The 24,633-nt window shown below is 33.8% G+C and overlaps 1 protein-coding gene across 7 annotated transcripts in view; it reads left to right on the top strand.

Moving 5' to 3' along the window:
- Octbeta1R (Octopamine beta1 receptor) overlaps positions 1–24,633 on the top strand; it is a 544,036-nt gene that overhangs the window by 420,794 nt on the left and 98,609 nt on the right. For all 7 annotated transcript variants that reach the window (XM_073961618.1, XM_073961617.1, XM_073961616.1 and 4 more), the window contains one exon: positions 24,341–24,538. In XM_073961618.1, the coding sequence (XP_073817719.1) occupies positions 24,341–24,538 (198 nt within the window). The remainder of the gene's footprint in view (positions 1–24,340; positions 24,539–24,633) is intronic.

Below are 24,633 nucleotides of genomic sequence, written 5' to 3'. Positions count from 1 at the left end.
TAGGGTGAACTAAATTGACGCCCAAGTCCTTGATAATTAGTAAGGCGATCCAGCAAAATAAAAACACATTCATCGCTACAGAAACAATTTAAAAGATGGTCTTCCATTCAATAGACGTGAAAATAATAGTTATAGAGTTATGCAATTGTTTACTTAATGAGGAGAGTCCTTAATAATTATGAAGGACTTGGGCGTTAATTTATTTCACCCTAAATGCGCACGACAATTTACAAAGGAGTTCTAAAACAGGCATTTCCAGTATTGAGAAACATTTTCGGATATCCCGAGTGGAAATTTCATCACGATTTTATAAACTTTTGTACACTTCGAGTCATCAAAGCTTAAAGATTTGAATAGAAATGCAGATATCCTGGAAGGGGCACCATATTCTACAGTGGTAAATATTCTCTAAACTGTATGGGAATGACTTATGCGTAAAATATACGACTCTAGGAGACAGTACGCTTCCAAAAATAAACTTGATGACAGAAAAAAGCAAGCTTTGTTTGGCATTACACCTGATTATTTAAAGATTCCTTGCCAAAGCAGGATATACGGGTGTATCCTTAATCAGGAAGGATATTCTCTCACTGAATATTACTGAAAGTACTTCGTTTTCAATATAGAGTAAATATGCATCGATATTATAATACAGTCTATCTGCATTCGCAAGTTTTATAGGGGGGTTCTATTCAAATGAGCCAATTTTTTTACTCCAATTTTTGACTTTATTTTGTTTTTCTTGTATAATTTTTATATAAAATGGATTTGAATGCAATTGAATGACTAAGTTTACTCCAAACACATGAAGCAAAATATAATAAAAGTTAAAAACTTCATATCTTGTATAATTCGGAAAAAATGTAGGTTGAATAAAATTTTGCAGGGGGGGTTCTATTCAAGTGAGCGGCAGTGTATGTCTGTAAATGTCAAGTATAAAAATAGATATGTTAATTTTGTTGTTGTTGTTGAATTTTGTTGTGACTGAATAACAGTTGACAAATTAATTCTATTTCAGTTGTCTTCAAGAGATTTTTATTTAAGTTTGGGTGCAGAAGAGAAAAATTAGTTGATGTCTTGTTGAATGTTTATCAGCAGAATAAAAAGTATTGTTTATTTATGTTTTGCCAAAATTAAAATCATTTATCAAAATTAAGCTTTTGATTAAGCATGATATTAATAATTTGAAATTGATTTGTAAACATGTTGACATTCGTGGAATTAAGTTGTTCTCCGTAAAACTATTTGTATTTCAATATTTAAGTCTTAATTAAAATGAGCAATGTGCAAAAAAATGTATCTTCTTAAATCTATTTCAATACAGTTCACAAAAATTGGTGTTTACAAAAAAATATCTATACATATTTTCCCGCATTTAAATAATGTAGAAAAATAATATCATTGCCATTCGGTATGGCCAACGGCACTACATTTCTACACCATAAAATTCTCACAATGATTGATTGGAATTTAACGTGTGTGCAACCCGAGGCAATGTTAAAATTGACTATTTTAGGACATCACTTATCATCACTTCAGGTAAGTGATGAAGGATGTAATCGATATGCGACACGCAAATTGGTGTTCATTTCCCACAAAATTGCCATTGGATGTTCAATAATGAACGGTTATCAAGGGAATTAGTTGAGAGGTATATATTTTTTAAATTAATATTGGTTGTGTAAAATCGTGTCGGAATTGTTATTGATGACTGAAAGTTTTGTCTGTTTTTAGTTGATTTAGTAACAAAAAGCATTCTGTGCGTGCAGACTTGTCTAATGTTTTGAAATTACTTTAAGCTAACAATTCATTCATTAATTTGTTGTATTTATTTGATTACATTTTTTTTGCCATTCACTTAAATCAAATTTTCCATGCAATTAATTTTTGCTGATATGGAAATCAATATTTGTCGCAATACAAATTATATAATTGCAATTTGCTGTTAAATAGACCGCCATTATAGATAAACAAACTTTTAATTGATATTTGATGATTCGAAGAAAGCAATTTCCATAACGTTTTCGACTGAAGTCAAACTTGAAACTAATAGCAAATAATTGGACCATTAAATGTTCAATAGTTTTAATAATTGCATTCTTTTTAAGTATATTTTCAGGAACTAGAATTTGCAAAAAATTGCACCACTAAATGTTTAACCTGGCACTACAGATTTTTGTAAATTCCCTTAAGAACACATAACGGAATCAAAAATAAATTTCCTTTACATTGTCTTCTCAATTCCATCGTATCCTTGTGCTCTCCACGTTCACCTTCAAGATTGCCGTCCTCATAGCCAACGTAATCGTTGTTAGAATTTTTTCGTCAGTAAGTGAAAGAATATTATATCGTTGTACCTTTGATGAATATTTTAAATTTTCTGATGAAAGTGTCTTAAGCGTTGGACGGATACAGCCCATATTCGAACCTAATCTATGTCTACCAGATATGTTAGAAGTATGTTTGGACAAAATCCATTTCAGACAATTTGGAGTTGATTTAGCCATGTCGGTCCGTCTGACTGCCTGTCTTACTGGTGCGCACCATAATAGTACGGTTACACTACGGCTTTTTTCCGGGTTAACCCACTTCGAGAGGATTTATTTGACATTTGCGCTATGGAATTGACATTTGAAATCCAAACCCACTGTGTTAATCCGGTTAAGTGTAACCTGGGTATAACTCTGTAACGGATCAACCGATTTGTTTGAAATTTGTATGTATCGAAACATTTTGTCTAAATTCAAATTAAAGTTCAAAGATAGGTCCACTCCTTCCAGTACATCCTCCACAAAAGTTCAAAAATATTCGTTTCCAGTTCCTCCCTCACAAATGTTCAAAAATGTACGCTAAAAAGATGCGCACGATATCTCTCGAAGGGAGAAACCGAAATGGTCATAACTTTGCATATGGCAATATTCTCTTGCAAACATTCAACGGAACATTTTATCATCTTTGCATTATTTTCTACTTCATAAATAAGACATGTAAAAATTGGACTCGAGAACGAAAATGAAATGAAATGAAGTGAGTACATAATGAAAAAAATAATAAAATAAAAATAGATTAAATAAAAATAAAATGAAAATAAAAATAAAATAAAAAACAACAATAAAAAATATAAAAATAAAAGAGAAGAAAAGAAAAATAAAATAAAATGAAAATAACTTAAAAATAATTTAAAAATAGAATAAAAATAAAAACAAAATAAAATAAAAATATACAAAATAAAATAAATATAAAATAAAAATGAAACAAAATAAAATAGCATAAAATAAAATAAAATAATAATTACAAATAGAATAAAATAAAACAAAATAAAAATAAAGAAAATAAAATAAAAATAAGTATAAAAATTAAAAAAATACATCTTTGTGTTTATTTCAGCTTGAGTCCATATTTTGTTGTAATTCAATTGTTTGAATAACAACAAAATATTTTAAAGTGGATATGAAATTGATTAGTTGCGGGCGAAGGGTAGGAACTGATGAAGTTGTTTGGTGACAACTGAAACTATAGTATTCCCTACCCTTCGCCCGCAACTAATCAATTTCATATCCACTTTAAAATATTTTGTTGTTATTCAAACAATTGAATTACAACAAAATATGGACTCAAGCTGAAATAAACACAAAGCTGTAAAATTCCGCAGTCCAACATTAAAAAAATATATAAATATAAAATAAAAATTAAACAAAATAAAATAGCATAAAATAAAATAACAATAAGGAAAATAAAATAAAAATAAATATAAAATAAAATAAAAACTCTAAAATAGAGTTTAGTCTAATTGATTTGTTGGATGGTTCGGAGTGGGGTGTTTCGTAGGGTGGAAGTTCGTAATGGAGTGGTTCGGAGGTTGGATGTTCAGAATGGGGTTACTCGCAGGCTGGAAGGTCAGAAGGGTGTGGTTCGCAGGGTGGAAGTTCTGAGGGCGATAAAAAATAAAATAAATTTAAAAATAAAATTAAAATAAAACAAAATAAAAATAAAAATAAAGAAAATAAAATAAAAATAAATATAAAATTAAAAAAATAAAAATAAAAATAAAACTAATTTAAAATGAAATAAAAACTATAAAGTAGAGTTTAGTCTAATTGATTTGTTGGGTGGTTCGGAGGGTGTTGTTCGTAGGTTGGAAGTTCTGAAGACGATAAAAAATAAAAAAAAAATAAAAAATAAAATAAAAGTAAAATTAAAATAAAACAAAATAAAATAAAAATAAATAAAATAAATATAAAAATTAAAAAATTATATAAATATAAAATAAAAATTAAACAAAATAAAATAACAATAAAGAAAAAAAATAAAAATAAGTATAAAATTAAAAAATAAAAATAAAACTAATATAAAATGAAATAAAATAAAAACTCTAAAATAGAGTTTAGTCTAATTGATTTGTTGGGTGGTTCGGAGGTGGTTGTTCGTAGGTTGGAAGTTCGGAGTGGGGTGTTTCGTAGGGTCGAAGTTCGAGAATGGGGTTACTCGCAGGTTGGAAGGTCAGAAGGGTGTGGTTCTCAGGGTTCTGAGGGTGGAAGTTGGGAGAGGGAAGTTCAGAAGGTGGTTCGGAGGATGTGCGTGAAGATAAAATCGATTTTAACTAGCGGAGACAAAAACCACATTGGTGGTGGTATAACAGTATAACAGTTGTATAACAGATTCGTACGAAGGTAAAAACGATTTTGAAAAACGATTTTCAAGGATATATGTATGTTTTAGAATATTGCTCAGGATATAAAAAAGATGCACGCATGCACAGCACTAAGTATTTCATTGTGGAAATTTTGAGAAAAACGGAAATTTTTGAAAAAAAAATATTATTACGCAAGAAAGTAAAACAAAATCGACCGATGATGAAATGCCTACATATATGGGATGGACCTATTAAGGGGCCTCCTAACACGTATATTTATAAAATATAAAACTTATTATATTCCAAAGAATTCTTCAGCTTGATTTATACACTTTTTCACGCGCTCAAACCAATTGTTGAAGCGTTTTTGTGGTTATTTTTTAACTAGATTTAAAATACAAATACAGTATCGGCCAAAACTAAAGCACCCCCTCAGTACATATTTTTAAAATGAAAATTTTTTTAAGAAAACAAAGTTGTAATTTTTATTTGTATTTTTCATTTTCTTTATTTATATCCATATTAATAGAAAACACAATCAGAATGTATTTAGAATGTAATAAACAAAAGTTAAAATTCAAAAATCATTTTAGGTCGTAAATGTAACCGGACAAAACTAAAGCACCCCCCTATTTGAAGTATAACAAAAACCATTGAAATCAATATTTCGTTGGGCCTCCTCTATTCTGGATGACACAATCACATCTTTTAGACATAAAGGATTCTAAATAATTAATTATTGATGGCGAAAAAATTGATTTTCGGAAAATTTAGCTTAAATCCTCAAAATACTGAAAATCCGAACTTATCGCTATATGGGGGCTATACCCAAACGTGGACCTAGGACAACGATCTTTGGTGGATATGTTTTGTGACCACTAGGAACCCTAAGTACCAAATTACAGCTAATTTAGTGGGGAAATATGGCTTAAAAATTCAAAATTCCGAAGATCGGAAGGTACCGCTATAACGATGCTATACCAAAACATTACCCGATATTGTTCATATCCATCCGAAAATGATACTACAGCCTCCTCTGGTGAAATACAAAATCGCTTAAGTTTAAAAATTAGAAAAAGAACGATTCACAAAAGAACGGTAGACGTCGACTTATTCAGTCGACGACCAGCAAGAAACCTTTAATATCGACTAAAAGTGAATTGGATTAGAAAATGGAGGATACTGCTATTTTCCGATGAAGCTATATTTAATTTAATGTATTCAGATGGTAAAAGACGTGTACCAAGTGGGCAACTGTTAAATCCTAAATATTGCTTGTTGGTCGTCGTCGACTGAATAAGCCGACGTCTACCGTTCTTTTGTGAATCGTTCTTTTGCTAATTTTTAAACTTAAGCGATTTTGTATTTGAACAGAAGAGGCTGTAGTATCTTTTTTAAATGGATATAAACAATATCGGGTAATGTTTTGGTATAGCATCCTTATAGCGGTACCTTCCGATCTTCGGTATTTTGAATTTTTAAGCCATATTTCCCCACTAAATTAGCTGTAATTTGGTACTTAGGGTTCCTAGTGGTCACAAAACCTATCCACCAAAGATCGTTGTCCTAGGTCCACGTTTGGGTATAGCCCCCATATAGCGATAAGTTCCGATTTTCGGTATTTTGAGGATTTAAGCTAAATTTTCCGAAAATCAATTATTTCGCCTGCAATAATTAATTATTTAGAATCCTTTATGTCTAAAAGATGTGATTGTGTCATCCAGAATAGAGGAGGCCCAACGAAATATGATTTCAATGGTTTTTGTTATACTTCAAATAGGGGGGTGCTTTAGTTTTGTCCGATTACATTTTCGACCTAAAATGATTTTTGAATTTTAACTTTTGTTTATTACATTCTGAATACCTTCTGATTGTGTTTTCTATTAATATGGATATAAATAAAGAAAACGAAAAATACAAATACAAATTACAACTTTGTTTTCTTAAAAAAAATTTCATTTTAAAAATATGTACTGAGGGGGTGCTTTAGTTTTGGCCGATACTGTACATTTCTCACCATAACATATATGTCAATGGTAAATTTGTTTTGTTAGCAGTTGCATATTTGGTGGAAAAGTTTTTAATCACTGAGAATCGTTAATGCCAAATTACGGCCAAGTATTTTGAAAATATTGATAAAACGTGAAAAATGTCAAACATTGTGGTACTGTTATATGGGATGTGGACCTATATAAACTAGTTTTTGTAGAAGCGTTTTTAGACTTTGAAAACACAAAATAAACGAATTGGCAGTCCAATAGGACTACCACCATCATCATTTTTATAGTGACGCTTCGATTTATATGTGCCTATATAAAAACGTTGACATAATTATAATACCTTCCAAAGGCCTTAAAACGGCTCGTCAATTTGGTCCAAGTTGAATGGACCTACAATACATATACCAAAGTATTATCCACCTACATACTTCGGACACTAAAGTGATTTGCACAGAAGGACAGTTATGACTATATCTGTGTAGAAGAACGCTGATCAAGAATATATACATATTATATGATCTTAAATTATTATTTCGAGGGGTTACAAACAGAGTGACAAACTTTATATACCCTCCATTACATCATGCAGAATTTGTTATTGGTCCATGATTCTGAAGAAATTCGAAATTCACATTTTTGATTTGTAGTAGTCGGCCCAATTGAACCAGGTCTAACCAGATTTTGTATCCTGACTTTCGAGTCAAATATGTTATATCTGCTTTATATGTGCATATCATTATCACTTTTGGTAAGGATCACCGTTTTTTGACTAACTAAACCGTTTTTAAAACTAAAAAACAAAAATAAAATTATGACCTATGATCATGAATAATTTTTTTCCACGCATAAGACCAACAGAGAATTTTAAGACGTTATTTTAATGATAAATGTACATCTCCATCAAAATTCAGCTCTGTGGGAATTTTTATCTTTCAATTCCTATTTTGTTTGGGCTACATACAATAAGTACTTATTGTGTCACACCAATATCCATTTATATCAGTTTGTACAAACCAGATATAAACAAATATGTTCCTTTCTTTCTGTCTATACCAACTCATATCATACCTGTTTGAAAACGTATTAGTATCAACTTGTAACTGAAACTACATTCTACATATCCATACTCACTCAATGTTGAAAAATGTCGGAACTGATATATTCAGTTGTATCCATGCAGGTTTTTACTGCGGATATATGGAGGGCACCGTTAAATAGGTTATTGGGAGCACTTTCAGATTATATTTATTTCAATACATGATGATTGTAGAAATTTTTAAATATTGACCGTTTATGAAAACAGGACGCATAAATTTTTCCTAGAGGGCCCCTCAATAGGTCCACCCATAAATATATATTGTTTTCATTTTTTCATTCATTCATTTTCATTTTTTGAGCTAATCTCCGTTTTTTGAAATTCCACCCCTCTGTGCATCGTTTAGCAAATGCAGTCAACGACAACATCATCAACGACAACATCATCATCAATAATAATTCCTATTCACTTCGTGTGACTATCCGAATATGTTTTCTAGTTTTATTCACCGAAGTCGTCGATCACCAGCCGAACAAAGTACGAATAGACGTTGGCTCGTCCGCAGTCTACCATACTAGTTATCCAAGATTTGATCCAGCTCATAGCAAGCTCTCAGCGCTTAGCACATTCCCATATATCCGCAGGACTCATAAATTTTTCCTAGAGGGCCCCTCAATATGAAGGCATTTCATCATCGGTCGATTTGTTTATCTTTTTTGTGTAATAATAATTTTTTTTTCAAAAATTTCCGATTTTCTCAAAATTTCCACAATGAAATACTTAGTGCTATGCATGCGTGCATCTTTTTTTTATATCCTGAGCAATATTCTAAAACATACATATATCCTTGGAAATCGTTTTTCAAAATCGTTTTTACCTTCGTACGAATCTGCTATACAACTGTTATACCACCACCAATGTGGTTTTTGTCTCCGCTAGTTAAAATCGATTTATCTTCACGCACATGTTCGGAGGGTGGAAGTTCGGAAAAATAAAATCGATCCTTATACTTTCTTGTCATTACCGTGTTTTCATTATTTTTGAACAAAATCTCCCGTCGTAACGTTTTAAAAACTTTACTTGTTTTAACAATGTACATCGGCAAAGAGGACGTTTATCCCGCAAATTTTAGGCAAACTTATAAAAACTTGGTCTGCAAAAACAAGATGCTAAGTTTTCTGTGGAACGAAAGTGCACAATTTTTTGCAAAATCTTTGCAAAATATATTTTGCAGTTACAACTGTTCACTTAGCAGAAGAAGAAGAAAATCAAAAAGAGAGCAATATTTTTTTTTGAAAACTTAGCACACTCAACTTATCTTTAGCAACTTATCACTTATCAAACGCAAAAATTTGCGAATTGTCAAAAATATTGCTAAGTGCAAAATGAAACGTTGATGAGTTGTTTCGTGGGTTAAATATGGACTAAATATTGCTGTGGGGAAAGAAATCGGTTAATGGGAGCTGGCTATGAGCATGGAGCTAGCTATAATCTTGAGCAATGTTTATAGATGAGAAAAATCCGAAAACAAGAAAAGATTGGCTGGATTTTTTACTAAATCGCGATCAAATTTCACATCTTTAGGCTTTTTTCGGCTTTCACGATTTTGCTTGGAAACCGTTGTAACAGAGAAAATTCTGTACAAGATTGGCTTATTGATATTTTCCTAGGTTTTAAAATTTTTGAGATATAGAAGTTCAGATCCAACTTTCAGACTTTTTGTAGCTGTGAAAATTCTCTACAAGATTGGCTTTCATAATTTTTTCGTAGGTTCTACCATTTTTGAGATATATAAGTTTAAGTTGGGAAATTGCAGTCGTGCCCTTGTTTTATAAGGAGGCGATGCAGTCAATCCATTGTCCTAATTTGAACTTTTATATCTCAATAACGGTAAAAACTACGAAGATATTATAAATCTTGTAGAGAATTTTCATAGCTGCAACACTTTCTTTAGTCCCATTTCGATAGGACTTGCGGTTTCCAAGCAAAATCGTGAAAACCTAAACAACCCTTAAAAATGTCAACTTGAACCGCGATTTATTTAAAAAGCGCTCCGGCGTTTTTTTTTTTTTGTTTGTTTGATTTTTCTCATCTATGACCATTTTAGTTTCAGAATCCGCAAAAACTTTGCAGGTGTAAGCACCTTCCTTTTAAATTTTGTTCAATAGCACCGTGTACTTTGTTCGGCTGGTGATCGACGACTTCGGTGAATAAAACCAGAATACTTAGTCGGGTATGAATGAGAAATGAGAATTATTACAGAATGATGCTGTCGTTGACTGCATTGATTAGTAAGTTTGATACTGACGGTATTATCGAAAAGTTAAGGTGGGGTGCATATTAATGCGTCTCGAAAGAAACATAAGTATTGTATGAAACGGTCAGATTACAATATGTATACTTCGTTTACCTCCCACACAAAAATCAGAAAAGGTACAGTTCAACAGCCTGTTTTGAGTGTTGTGAAATTTTTTGCAAAAAGTTCTTCTTGCGGGCTTGAGATGATAATGGCCCAAAAGCTCTAAAAAAGTCTGGCTGCACCAACTAGTTAGAATGTATACGGGAACTGATTACTATAATAATCTATTTTTGCTAAATTTTCTTCAACTGCCTCACAAAATAAATTTGAAAAATATTTTTTTCTTACAAACATTTTTTAAATTTGCTCAATATATTATATATAATATGCGAACCGCTGAACAGATTTGTAAAGATTTGGTTTCATTTGAATCCTCGCGATGTTCAGATTACGTACATACATATTTTTTAATATTTTTAGGATGCATAAACAGCTTGAATTTTATTCAAATAAGTTGCAAACTACCAATTTTTATACCCTCAGCATTTATGCTAACGAGGCACAATGGTCCCAAATCCAAATTTTCTGGCCAAAACTATTTCAACGCAAAAAGTTCTTCTTCAATTAATTATTATTTATACTAAATGTGTACAAACAGCAATTCTTACGTTTTATCGACCAGAATGACCAAAAACAGTCAAAATTTGTTGAACAGGGTGGTCCCGTTGTGTGGGGTCTAAACCAAAACATTGACCTATGTTAATAATTTTTGGTACGAAGGATTCATATCTTCCAAGAGGTCGAAATACCAAATTTCAGCCGAATCGGTCATTAAGTGTCGCTAAGATCCACAAAATATCTAACATCGGACGGTACTTTTATGTGGGGGCTATGACAAAAAATGGACCTATTTTCAGAAAAATTATACATACTTGTTTTCTACACTCTAAAACCCTTAAATATGAATTTTAAGGAAAATCGGTTGATAGATGTGTGTATTACCGTTCTATTTTAATTGGATAGTACGTACAGACACAACAGGTATTTACACAAAATTCTCCCTTCTTAAAATAGAAAAATCCACTCTATTTTAACTGTGGCAAATTTGAGCACGATTTGACTTCTGAATTTATTAGTACAGACCCCCTGCTATCTTCCAAATTCGATTTGGAGGTGGACATATTTGGACATTTTTTTTTTAAAGTTTAAGTATATTTAAAAAATATTTGTAAAAAATAAAATTTAATATATATAAAAACATTGATTTTATTACGCTAATTTTATAAATTTCATCGTTCTTTTTGTAAATATTATGAAAGTACTCATTAACAGCTTCACGATTCATAATAACTTTGGTCTCACTTCTGTATATTTATGCAGCGACGCAATACAACACAAATTTTATATTTTACAGCACAAAGTCTGTTTTATTTTTACATAAAAAAGTGTTCACTTTGGTACTGCGCCAATCAACGAATACTAGCGTTATTTACAAAAACTAATTATTTGCAGATGACTTGATGTGTTTTTTATTATTCTGTGCAAAAAAAATTAAAATTTCGCAACTTCAAAAATAGGGTTTTGGCCAAAAAATTTCCTGATTGAAACCTATGTGCGAGGGCATATACAAGGGCAAAATGTGCCTCATCGACAATTTGGAGTCGATTTAGCAATGTCCGTCCGTCTGTCTGTCTGTCTGTCTGGCTGGCTAGAGCACACGATAACTCTCGAACGGATCAACCGATAGGAACAAATTTGTGGGTATCGTAATATTTTGTAGGTATCGTAATAGTTTAAGTTCGAAGATGGGCCATATCTGCCCACTCCTTCGGGTACCTCCCCCACAAAATTTATTTATTTATTTTTTTTTTTGAAAAATGGTTTGGACGATAACTTTAGAAGGGAGCAATCGATTTGGTCCAAACTTTGCACATCGTATTATTCCTTCCAGCTTTATGTCGGGCTCCACTCCTTCGGGTACCTCCCACACAAAATTCGGAAAATGTGAAGATTAAGAGCTCTTCTCGTATAGTTTTGATTATTTTTTTCAGTAGGTTGTTCTAGCGGCCTCATTTACAACGCACGGTGCTCTTGAAACAATTTTAAATGGAAGGTGCTTACACCTCTGACATTTTTGCGGATTCTGAAACTACAATGTTTATAGATGAGAATAATCAAAAAACAAAAAAAAATCGCCGGAGCGCTTTTTAAATAAATCGCGATTTAAGTTGACATTTTTAGGGGTTGTTTAGGTTTTCGCGATTTTGCTTAGATACCACATTTCCTATCAAAATGGGACTAAAACAAATGTTGTAGATATGAAAATTCTCTACAAGATTGACCTTTATGGTATTCTCGTCGGTTTTACCGTTTTTGAGATATAGAAGTTCAAATTGGGGCAATTCAAATTCAATTCAAGAATTTTGACAGCTACAACATTTTCTTTAGCTCCATTTCGATTGGACTTGCGGTTTTCAAGCAAAATCGTAAAAACCTAAAAAACACCTAAAAATGTGAATTTTGACCGCGATTTATTTAAAAATCCCTACAGCGATTTTTTCTTGTTTTTGGATTTTTCTCATCTATGAACACTGCTGATTCAGAATTCACAAAAACTTTCCCTGTGTAAGCGGTTTTCATCAAAAGTTAGTTAAGGCGCACCCTACATGACATTGTTTTATAAGGGGGCGATACAGTCATAGAATTGTCCCAAGTTGAACTTCTATATCTCAAAAATGGTAAAAACTACGAAAATACCATAAAGGTCGATCTTGTAGAGAATTTTCATAGCTACAATATTTGTTTTAGTCCCATTTTGATAGGAAATGCGGTTTCTAAGCAAAATCGCGAAAACCTAAACAACCCCTTAAAATGTCAACTTAAATCGCGATTTATTTAAAAAGCGCTCCGGCGATTTTTTTTGTTTTTTGATTGTTCTCATCTATGAACATTGTAGTTTCAGAATCCGCAAAAACTTCCGAGGTGTAAGCACCTTCCATTTAAAATTGTTTCAAGAGCACCGTGAACGGTAACAATTTTTTTGGAGTAATTCAATATTTTCTGAGATAGCAGCCCAAAAGCTCCAAAACCCTGCCGGCACATATAAAAATGGCTACTGTGCAAGATAATTCTAAAGCTTTTTCAAAAATTTCTTCCAAACTTAGTTTAGCGTAATTTAATATTTCGGCCCATCTGTCCATTATAAAATAAAGAAAATAACACCTAACGTGTCGCAATCACATAACATAAATTTCAAAGTGCTGTGGAGTATTAATGGCCGACCCCGTCCGACTATAGCCTACTATCCTACATGTTTTTTGCAAATTATTTTTTTTGAAGTCACTGTAAACAGCACAACACATGGTCGTATGTCAAACTGTCCTGAGTACGCTTAGGCTAAAAACTGTCAAATTTTCCAAAAAAAATGTCAAATGGGGTCTGGCAACACTGCGTGTTGCATAGGCTAGAAACTTGTATAGTCCTATGTACTTACTATTTGTATGTAGTCAAGCTTAATCTCATATTTGTTGTTTTCAAATTTAACAAGTAAAAAAAGTATCAGTCGGCTTGGCCGACAGAGATATACCCTCAGCATGTGTATATTGAAAATATAATTGTTCCACAAACACAAACATCCCATACGGGACAAGGGGAGACTTCTCTCATATCAATGAGTGCACCCCGATTAATATTAGCTCAATGATATATTGAAACTATTTTTTCCCAAAAAACGTATGTATTTAGAAGGTTTTAAAAATTGTGGACGTATAAACCGACAAAAATGATTATTAGATTAAAGTGCAGAGGAAATACTTAAAGGAATGGATCAACATTGACCATTATGGAAGTCGATCTCCAGCCACTACATATGGTGCCATAGGGGGGTTTTACTCCCTTCGGGCTGTTTGCTTAAGAAGTGTGGATTTGCCCCTGAAAAAACTTTTACCATCGTAAGTGAGGCAGCGAATGCAATGCAGTAGCAAGTCTTAAAGTGAACTTATCCGAAATTTTGTTTGGGAGGTACTGCATGAAGTGGACTAATATAGTCAATATTTGAACCTGATGTATATCTGGAAGATATATTAGGATGTGTAAAATATGGACCAATTCGGCCACTCCCTTCAAAAGTTACCGTACGAACAATTTTTCCGAATATTTTTGAAATGTTGTGGGGGAGGTACCTGAAGGAGTGGACCGATATGGCTTATCTTCGAACACAAACTATGTTTGGACAAAATATTACTAAGGCTGAATTTTGGACCGAATCGGCAGATCCGTTCGAGAGTTATCTTGCGCTCCAACCACCTCACGCCGTGTCATAGGGTTTTTTTTGCAACTTTCAGGCTATTTTCTCAGGAAGTATGGACGTGCCCCTGATGAAACTTTTACCGTCGTGTAGGGGGTGGTGAATACAAGTTGCTAAAACAAAAATCAAAGCGATTCGAGAGATGGTCCTAAACTGAACTTATCCGAAATTTCGTGTGGAAGGTACCAGAAGGAGTGGACCGATTGAGTCCATATTGGAACCACATCTAAGTCTGGTACATATTTCACGATGGTCAAAGTATGAACCACATCGGTTACCCCCATTAAGAGATACCGTGCGCACAAATTATCCGAACATTTTCGAACTTTTATGGGGGAGGTACCGGAAGGACTCGATTGATACTGCCCATCTTCGAACTTAAACTAAGTTTGGGCAACATATTACGAAAGCCAAAATTTGAACCGAATCGGTTCATCCGTTCGAGAGTTATCGTGCGCTCCAGCCAGCAGGACAGACAGACCGACAGACAGACGGACGGACATGGCTAGATCGACTCCAAATTGTCTGAAACACATTTCGTCAAAACATTCTTGGGGTCTAAAACCATTATTTCGATGAGGCACATTTTCATCGTATCAAAGTGTATATACCCTCCCTAGCCTAAAGGCTGAGGGTATAAAAACAACAAGTTTAAAGTGGGATGTAGTTCCCTATGTATAATAAAATAAAATTTTGACTATTTCACCATAGAAATTTTATGTCCGTTCTGACCCCTGAAATCAAAATAGGCTTCTTCTTCACTGTGACCCCCATCTCCAATAAAAAATCGTGACGATCGGATCAGAATTGCGACCTGTAACGAGATTACAACATATAGATGGACAGATATGACATCATTATGATAGATATGACATCATTAGCCGGATTTAGCACATTATCAGGTTTTATTTGCTAAATCCAGCCAAAATCTACCAGATTTCCCATACAAAAATAAATCCTCGTATTGGGTGGATTTGTTTTAAATCTGGCATAAATCCTCGTATACAACTCTGTTTTCTGCAACATGTTGCTAGAAAATACAAAAAGTTTCAAGCTGCCACAAAAAACAAGGTAGATGCATCGTTGAATTGCTACACTAAAAATAATTTAAAATGTAAAAATTTGTAAACAAGGCGAAAAAATTAAATTTGTTTTGATGTACAAAGTTGATTTTAATCAACCAAGACTAACATTTACGATGTATAAACGATAAAATAATTAGTTTATTTATTTTAGATGGGAAAACTGTCATAAAATAATTCTTTATTTGCTCTTTAGTTAGCATAATGTGCTAACATTTTCAGTAGTAAACAATAAATTTGTAATTTGACGTATGTTTTTTGAGACGAATTCAATTTACAAAAAATTCTTTTGACGTTTCAAATTCGATCAGATGGGCTGATGCGTCTACCTTGGTAATTGTGCTATGAACAAAAATCAGCTGACTGCTATTTAAATCCTCCAAAATGTATATCTAAATGCAATGAGATTTGTACTGGATTTATTAAATCCAGTCGAGGATTTATGGCTAGTCTAAATGAGCTAATAGTCGGACACACATAGGCCGATCGACCCCGTAGAGACATGTATTTTGATATATAAAATCTTCGACCATAATTTCGATGTGTTACAAACTTTTAAGCCAAAAACAAGTTGTATAAATGAAATGAAACTTTGTCGCAGATGGACCCTGGGGACAGCATGTTTTCGCAATATGCTATGGATTAACCATTCTTTAGACCGGATGCCCATGTTCTTTGTTCATATTTGCTGCTAGCGGCTAGTATAGCATGAACAAGTTTGAAACTCTTTGTTTATATGACCAAGTCAATTTTGATTTGTGTTGTACAGTTATTGCGCCCTTCATTAATAAATATTTCTTTATGTATCCTTTCAAGCTCAGCATGTACACGATTTGGCAATACATATCTCATAATTATGTGAAATTACAAAATCCCCCAAACATTTACCAACAAATATCTTTTAATTACTTGTTTGGGTCATTAGCAGAGAAACAAAAGTCCTAAATGCCATTTTATGTTTCATTCATAACTTTTGTTTCACAAAGTTATTGTGCTATAGGCCTGGCTACCTTTTTGCCAAAATGAGATACATGACCTCTCATGCTGTGAATATGTATAAGACATATTTCGCAGCATGTCCATGTATGTATGTATAAATGTGTATGTGTGCGTATGTTGAATTGTGGTAAAGGAAATATGTTTAGATTAAAAGCTTTTTGTTGGTTGTGGCCAACAAAAGTTTTTGAAAAATTTTGTTAAACATGTGTGAGTGATTGCCTTTGTATGGTTGCGTGTGTGACTGCATATGTGTGAATAAGTGCCATAATGAATATGGTTTAATAGACTTTATGACTTTTTCTTGTTGTTGTTGGCGGTGTATTAATAATATGGTGTATTAATAATATTGTGGTTAATTTTGATTTATGGCAATTTTATGATAATTTAAATTGTTGTCGTTGTTGTTGTTATTGCCATGTTTAGTGTCCCTTCTTGTTTTTTGCAGGTTAAAAGTTATTGTTGCTCTTCTTAACATATCTTCATTTTCCGTGCCACAACATTTTGTAGGAGTGTGTGTAAATGGTATCTGGTGAAATATTGATATTAAATTCTTTTGACCACTTTTTTGTTTTGTTCTGTTGGTGGCGCCTCGTTTTCTGGCAACCATGCATGACAAGTTATTTTTCCTCCGTATTTGCCACGCTAGCAATTTTAAGGACATTAATTAAATCTGTTAATTTTTGTGATTTATGTAAATTACTTGAGAGAATGAATTGCCTATTCGTTGTTGTCTTTGGCTTATTTACTGTTGACATAGTCTGTTGATAGCTGTTAGACATACATTATTTTTCAATTATTAAATTGTTTAACAAATAATAAATATTTAGTTTAGATTTAAAGGCAGGGAAAATTTTTACGTGAATTTGTTAAAGTATTATTAGCATTTAATCAACATACACATATGTATATTAACAAATAAAAGGGAATCAGTCGGCTTTGAATACAGAAAAATGCATCAGATCAGACACAGCATCAAATTTTCAACGGTGACAAATATATGTACATATCTGCGTAATGTAGGCGACAGTTCAGTGGTATTTCAGCCATGGAAAATTTATCTAAAATTGTTCGTACTCGGCGATTAAAAGTGGGTACCATATCACTGAGCTTGATCTTAATCTGGGCACACCCATTGACATGAGAGCACTCTACCTTGTTTTTTTGCGATGTAAGTGGGCACATATGTGCACAATAGAAGTTTTGGGGGTTACAAGTGGGATAAATCTTTATAAACATCCAACACAAGGCACAATGTGCACACTTTAAGGCATTTGTGGATAGATATAAAAAATAGCCTACACGAATATAACCCTACATTTATTACAGAAACATAAAGATAATATTATACCACTGTAAAAGGAACCACAAATATGACCTGCTTGAAAACACTGATCAGAAACCGAACATAAGTGCAAAAATGAGAACTTTTGTGCTGGAAAGGTAGAAGGACGAGGCCCCAAATATTTGCTTGACGTAACAAACAGCGGCTAAAAATATAAATAATTGCATATATATTTTCACACAAAAAAAAAACACTTTTTGTGTGAGCGCCTGCAAGGTTTTGGAAATACTTTATAGACAGGATCACAAGGACTTCCTGCGGTAAAAACGGCAACACAATACAAAAAGTGGTCTTACAGGTGATCTAACCCCAAAAGTGTTGAACTATTGAGATGGAGGTATCCGAAGGAATGACCCTATATAATCCATCTTTGAACTTGATTAAAGTTTGGAAAAACTATTACGATTTGTAGCTTTTGGGATATCCCTGCAAGTATGGACTAATCCACATATCTGAAGTTACGTCCCGATTCTATTTCAGCTTCTTACGAAAATTTCGAGAAAAAAATTGCTTAGAAAAAATAAATTGTTGGACTTTGACCACTAGAAATAAGTTCGAAGTTGAGCCAAAAATGCAAAGTTTTAATGCACAATACCTCTCGAAGGTAGTTACCGAGTTAGACCAAACTTTCCACGTCGTAACATTTCTTCCACACACAGATTATGGAATATGGACTAAATTGGTCCACCTCCTTCGGATGGGGACATAGTCAGAAATGCATCTCGACACCATTTCGGGGAGGGGCCCAAAGGAAAATATTTGATGTTTTGTTAGTAAAATATACAAAAAATTTCTAAAAAATTACCGGTTCGTGGGGCTGTCCCTGGGCCACACCCTACTCCCACCCAAAAAGTCCAGTATTTTTGCAAACGTGCAGATTTATAGAATCGTTTTGAAATTTTTTACAGCAGTTTCTTACCAAAACTCCTATTACGTCTTGCACGTTTTCGTGTGCAAGTCCATACTGCCAACACCATCTTCGGAAAACACCGTAAATCAAACGTAAATCAAGTTTGAAAATGGCATATGTATATCGGACAACGCTTTCCGGTACTCCCCTCACAAATTTTCCGTTATGAAAAACAAACACACCTGAACATTACGACCCCCGCAAACGATCCACATCAAGTTACTTCTTTGTGCAGGTTTTTGATCAGCAATTATTACCAGTTGCAGCCTTCAGCAATGGTAAGACTGAGATTAAGAAAATAGGCGGACATGATTTTTTTCTTCCCTTTTGTAAAATTACACTGTGCAACATTTTTAAGGTGATCTTGAGCAAACAATTCGAACTGAGGATTTTTTGAAAGTACAGACCCAAACGACAAGAAACCTCAGTTGGGTTTTGTTGTGTCAGATCCAGCTCGGATTTTATGGCCCCATCTAAACATGGTTAAATATTGAGTTTTTAAAGAAATTCGGGGCTATATCTCTGAAACCAATGCAAATCTTCTTCTGACCTCTGAAGCAAATTTGTAGACAATGACAAGAATAGAATATTTGGAGAAATAATGAACTCGAAAAACTACATTTATTGCCTCAAATTTCAAAATATATGCAAAAATTCCAAAATTTTTATACATTTCGCATCGTATCTCCAAAACCGTTGATTCAGAAAAATCAACGGTTTTGGAGATACGATGCGAAATGTATAAAAATTTTGGAAAAATATTCCCTGGAATGTAGTACACAACTCTTCGGAACATGTCATTGTTGTAGAATGCCTCTATGCCGTTGTTTTCAGTACATTTTTCAACGACGATTTAATAAAAATGTCAATGTAGTGAATGTTCTAAAGAATTGTTGAGAACTTTATTTGGAAAATTTTTGCAAAAGGTTACTTGGTTAAACTCCCAATAGTTTAGCCGATACTGACCAGAATTTCAGCAATTATGTAACATTTTCTATATTTTATAGATTTTGATGACCTAGATGTAGTTTTTCTCAAAAAAAAGTTCTACTAGTTTAGGGCTACAATATTGCCAAAGACAGCACGGCCACATTCCTATACGTTTCTGAGATAAAGGCCTGATAAATGCAAAAAAGTGTAGATTTAGCCCGGTTTAGATGAGGCCATAAAATCCGAACTGGATCTGACAGGACAAAACCCTACTAGGGTTTTTGTAGTCTCAATACAGGGTTTCGGAGTCGGAGTCTACGAGTCGGAGTCGAGCAATTTTGCTGGAGTCGGAGTCGGAGTCTGAGTCGAAAAAAATAACTCGACTCCGACTCCGGACAAAATTTTTCCACGTTATAGAAATATAACATTAAATTTGGGACAAGAAGATTTTTTTTAATTATTATTTTTTTAAAAGGAAGGCATAAGAAAACTTATATGGTAATATTCAAAAAAGTTTTACAATCATTGAAGTTGAGGTTCACCATTTAATAAGTCGCGAACTGTTAATATATTTTATAAAATATGGATACATTTATATTAATTGAAGTGTTTTAGCCACGATCTCATAATATGGACCATAACAAATAATTTTCGTGGAAGCTGCGTTGGTGGTAATATAAAAAAAATGGGAAAAATGTGTTGAAGTAAATAAGTTTTTTGTGTTCTTTCTTGATTTCTGGCCAAACCACGCAAAATTCAAACCTGTGCCCAAAAAAAAGAACTAAAGAATACCCCTTGGGAAACACGGTTCTAGTGCATGACTTTTCGATATATACACTACATCGCACTAAAATCGATGCTGACATTTTGAAGTTTTGATTTCAGTGTTTTTCGAATTTTTCTTATAATTATATGGTGCAACTGGATAATATTTTCAAACTATTTACAGGATTGTAGAACTCGCGATTCCACGTCGTTCGATGTATATCTCATGAGTGTGCTCCGTACAGCTTCCTAGTAATGGGAGTCCAAAGGCCAAAATTTGGTGCGTAAATTTTCTGAAAAAACCAATTTTTTGGCTTTAAAATTTACAACTGCCGTACAGGTACCCCTAAATTTTAGTTTTTTTTACGTGCCGGATCTAATAAGACCTTTCGCGTTCGAATCCATCCACTAAAACGCCGGATATATATACCTTGAAAGTAGGAAATTCTGCAAAAATATATTTTGGTGATTCCGCGCATTGAACCGCGATTTTCTTTGATTATTTTTACATAAATGTAATCCTTTATACGCGATTATAATATTTGCCAAATAGATTCGGGAGTAATATCCCTATTTAACCCAAAATAGGATGTGGTGGCACATCCGCAGTTCTTGACGAATCTGTCTAAAATCATTTATACTGACGTATTTTTAATAGGCGGCCATTGAAATCGGATGCACCTTATAATCATATGCACATCGCGCAATTTTTGCCCACTTGAATGTTTTTTGAATAGTAAGATGCAACTGATGGCACACTTTGGCCGCTGAATGGAACATGGGAAAATCCATGCATATTGATAGACATGGACTCCCTGTATCCGAAAAGCACATGCACCTCAACTGATTTAAACGGATTCGCGAATTACACGCTTTTTAACTTTTGTGTTTTTTCTTTGATTGTGATTTCAATATTACTCTGTACTTCTTAACTCTATTGCTTATCATTCTAAGCAAATATACTTTCACGATGACAAACTATTGTCCTCGAAGAAGATTTAGCAAAATACTTAAGGTTTTGTATGGAAATTTAGCGAAATAGTAGAATAACTCCTAAAAATGTTTCTTCAATTTTTCGTATTAAAACAAAAAATATATTTTTGAAATAATATTTCCACAATAAGTTTTTGTCTTTTGTTGTTGCTGTAATATGCATCTTATGAACCCAATCTTTATAATTTTGGTCTCACATATTTCTATGCGTTGTCTAGATGCTGTAGAAATTTAAAAATTATTTTTTTGAGATCTATATGAACTCTGAGTTAGAATAAATTAAATTTACTCTAAGATTTTTTCATTATTTGTTGATTTTCCGCAAAAATTAAAACAAATTTAGAAATATTTCAACATCAGCGGATAGATATAACATTCTGTAAACGATTTATACATATATTTTCTTATTAAAACCCAAAGGGAATTTTTAAATATTTTTTCTTTATAGGGGAATAAAACCCCCTATAACTTTTGGGTGCAGCATCCAATTTTGTGAACGCGAACATATTTGAAACCACAATTTTTTTCTTAACCTAAGTCTCAAAAATCGCGGATGTGCTCGCAAAAAATTTTTAATTTTTTTTTTGTCAATGATATTGAAAAGGAAATTTGAAATTTACCATATACACTTTCATACGGGCAAAATGTGCCTCATCGAAATAATGGTTTTAGACCCCAAGTATGTTTGGACGAAATGTGGAGTTGATTTAGCCATGTTCGTCCGTCCGTCTGGCTGGAGCGCACGATAACTCTAGAATGGATCAACCGATTAGGTCCAAAATTTGACTTTCGTAATATTTTGTCCAAACTTAATTTAAGTTCAATGATAAGCTATATCGGTTATATCGGCCCACTCCTTCCGGTAGCTCCCCCACAAAAGTTCGAAAATGTTCGGAAAATTTGTGAGCACGATAACTCCTGAAGGGCGTAACCGATTTGACCCATACTTTGCACATCGTGAAATTTCTACCAGGCATAGATGAGGTTCCAATATGGACTCAATGGGTCCACTCCTTCGGGTACCTCCCACACAAAATTTCGGAAAAGTTCAGTTTAGGACCTGCTCTCGAATCGCTTTGATTTTTGTTGCAACAACGTGCATTCACAGCCCTCCATACGACGGTACCAATTTCATCAGGGCAAGTCCATACTTCCTGAGAAAATTGCCGTAAAGGTGCAAAAACCCCTATGACACCGAGTGTAGTGGTTGGAGCGCAAGATAACTCTCGAACGGATCTGCCGATTCGGTCCAAAATTTGGCCTTCCTAATATTTTGTCCAAACTTAATTTAAGTTCGATGATAAGCTATATCGGTCCACTCCTTCCTCCACAAAAGTTCAAAAATGTTGGGAAAAGTTGTGCGCACGATAACTCTTGAAAGGAGTGACCGATTTGGTCCATACTTTGCACATCCTAATATATCTACCAGATATTGATCAGGTGCGAATATGGACTATATTTGTCCACTACTTCGGGTACCTCCCACACAAAATTTCGGATAAATTCACTTTAAGACCTGCTCTCGAATCACTTTGATTTCTGTTGGAGCAACTTGCATATGCTGCCTCCTTTACGTCGGCAAGAGTTTTTTCAGAGGCAAGTCCATGCTTCGTGAGAAAATAGCCTGAAAGGTGCAAAAAAACCCTATGACACCCTGTGTCAAAAATTTGGTCTTCGTCATATTTTGTCCAGTTAGTTTCAGTTCGAAAATGGGCAATATCGGTATTTCCCCCAATATTTAAAAAAATTCCCTAAAATGGTATGCACGATAAATCCTGAACGGGGCAACCAATTTGGTCCAAACTTTTGATCTCCTAATATTTTGTCCACATTTAGTTTAACTTCTAAAATGGTCCTTAGGGTACCTTCCCAACCTCTGATCGAAGATCCTTGGGAAATGTATACCGATGCTGTTCGTTGTAAGCGAGATTATGTTTTCCGTGGACAAGTCCATGCTTCCTGGCATACTGATGCAAAAGTTATACTATGACCCACTAAAGTGGGCGCTATATCAATCGAAAAGATATGACCCCCAAAATAAGATCCACTGCCATAATGGACTATGTCGGCACATTCCTCCAAGTACCTCCCCTGCAACTTTTGAACTTTAATCCTAATCCACATTTTTGTCGGCAATTTCAAATGTCCAAAAATAACCACAAAATTCTGTACGTAGATAAATGTTGCGATTCATATAGACTGATGGTATATCTCTGTCGGCAAAGCCGATTGATACTTTTTTAATTGTAAAACATAACAAGAATTATGTTTTTGGTGTATACTCCGTTGTTTGGTTTCGTCAGTGGAATTAGGCCCACTGTTTATTATACCAACCTTCCACAACCCTAAACATGTACGCTAGAAACATCTAAATCTTCTTTTGCCATACACGAAAATTATATTCGTTTCTAAAACTACGGCTCTGTTCTTAGGGTATTTAGGTCCACAACTTTCGTTATTTTTTAAGTCATAAGCTATGCGCATTTAGCTGTCGGCAACGCTGACTGGTTCGTTTTTACTTGTTTCTCTTCAATTATATGGGTCGACTAAGATATTCGGTATAGTTCTTTCGATTGGTTACATATTGGTAACAAAACTTTTATTCAAAATATTGTTGTTAACATTGAATTACATTTCCACTGTAAAGCTTATTTTTTCCCGAAATCCAATGTAAGTTTTTTAAAGATCAATGAAGCATTTAAATTTCTGCAGCAACTTTAAGAAGTCAATTTACCATAATCCGCTCACGGACAGGTTCACTTAACTATGCACGCACATACATTTGTACACACATATCAATATGTCTTCGGTTTACCAGGTGCCACAACACTCTTTTTTCCAGTACATGTACGCAAAACAGTTTATCATTTGCTCTCGCTACAAGTAGTAACTAACTGCTGGCGCCCTCCATCTTCCCAATCCCATTGCTCCTCACAACCAAAATGACTTTATGAACTGACGAACGACGATGATGATGAAGATTGCGTGTTTGCCAAACATTTGCACGATTTTTCACGTGACTTCTTCATATTTGACTATTTACAGGATTATCACCAATTATTTTGTGGTCTCACTGGCGGTGGCGGATATGCTGGTGGCATTGTGTGCCATGACCTTTAATGCTTCCGTTGAAATATCCGGTAAATGGATGTTCGGCTCAATCATGTGTGATATGTGGAACAGTTTCGATGTCTACTTTTCGACGGCGAGTATAATGCACTTGTGTTGCATATCGGTGGACAGGTAAGTACAAAGAGATTTTCTTCAATCCGCACACCCACGCAAAACAGTTTCCTCGCCCATCTCCACTCTTGACTTACAATTGACCTTGCTTATGC

This window comes from Musca autumnalis, unplaced genomic scaffold (assembly GCF_047663935.1).
Source record: "Musca autumnalis isolate F117 unplaced genomic scaffold, ASM4766393v1 scaffold_1, whole genome shotgun sequence".
In the NCBI taxonomy this organism is placed as follows: Eukaryota; Metazoa; Arthropoda; class Insecta; order Diptera; family Muscidae; genus Musca; species Musca autumnalis.
The sequence above is the reverse complement of the archived record's forward strand: the minus strand, read 5'-3'. Positions and strand labels throughout refer to the sequence as shown.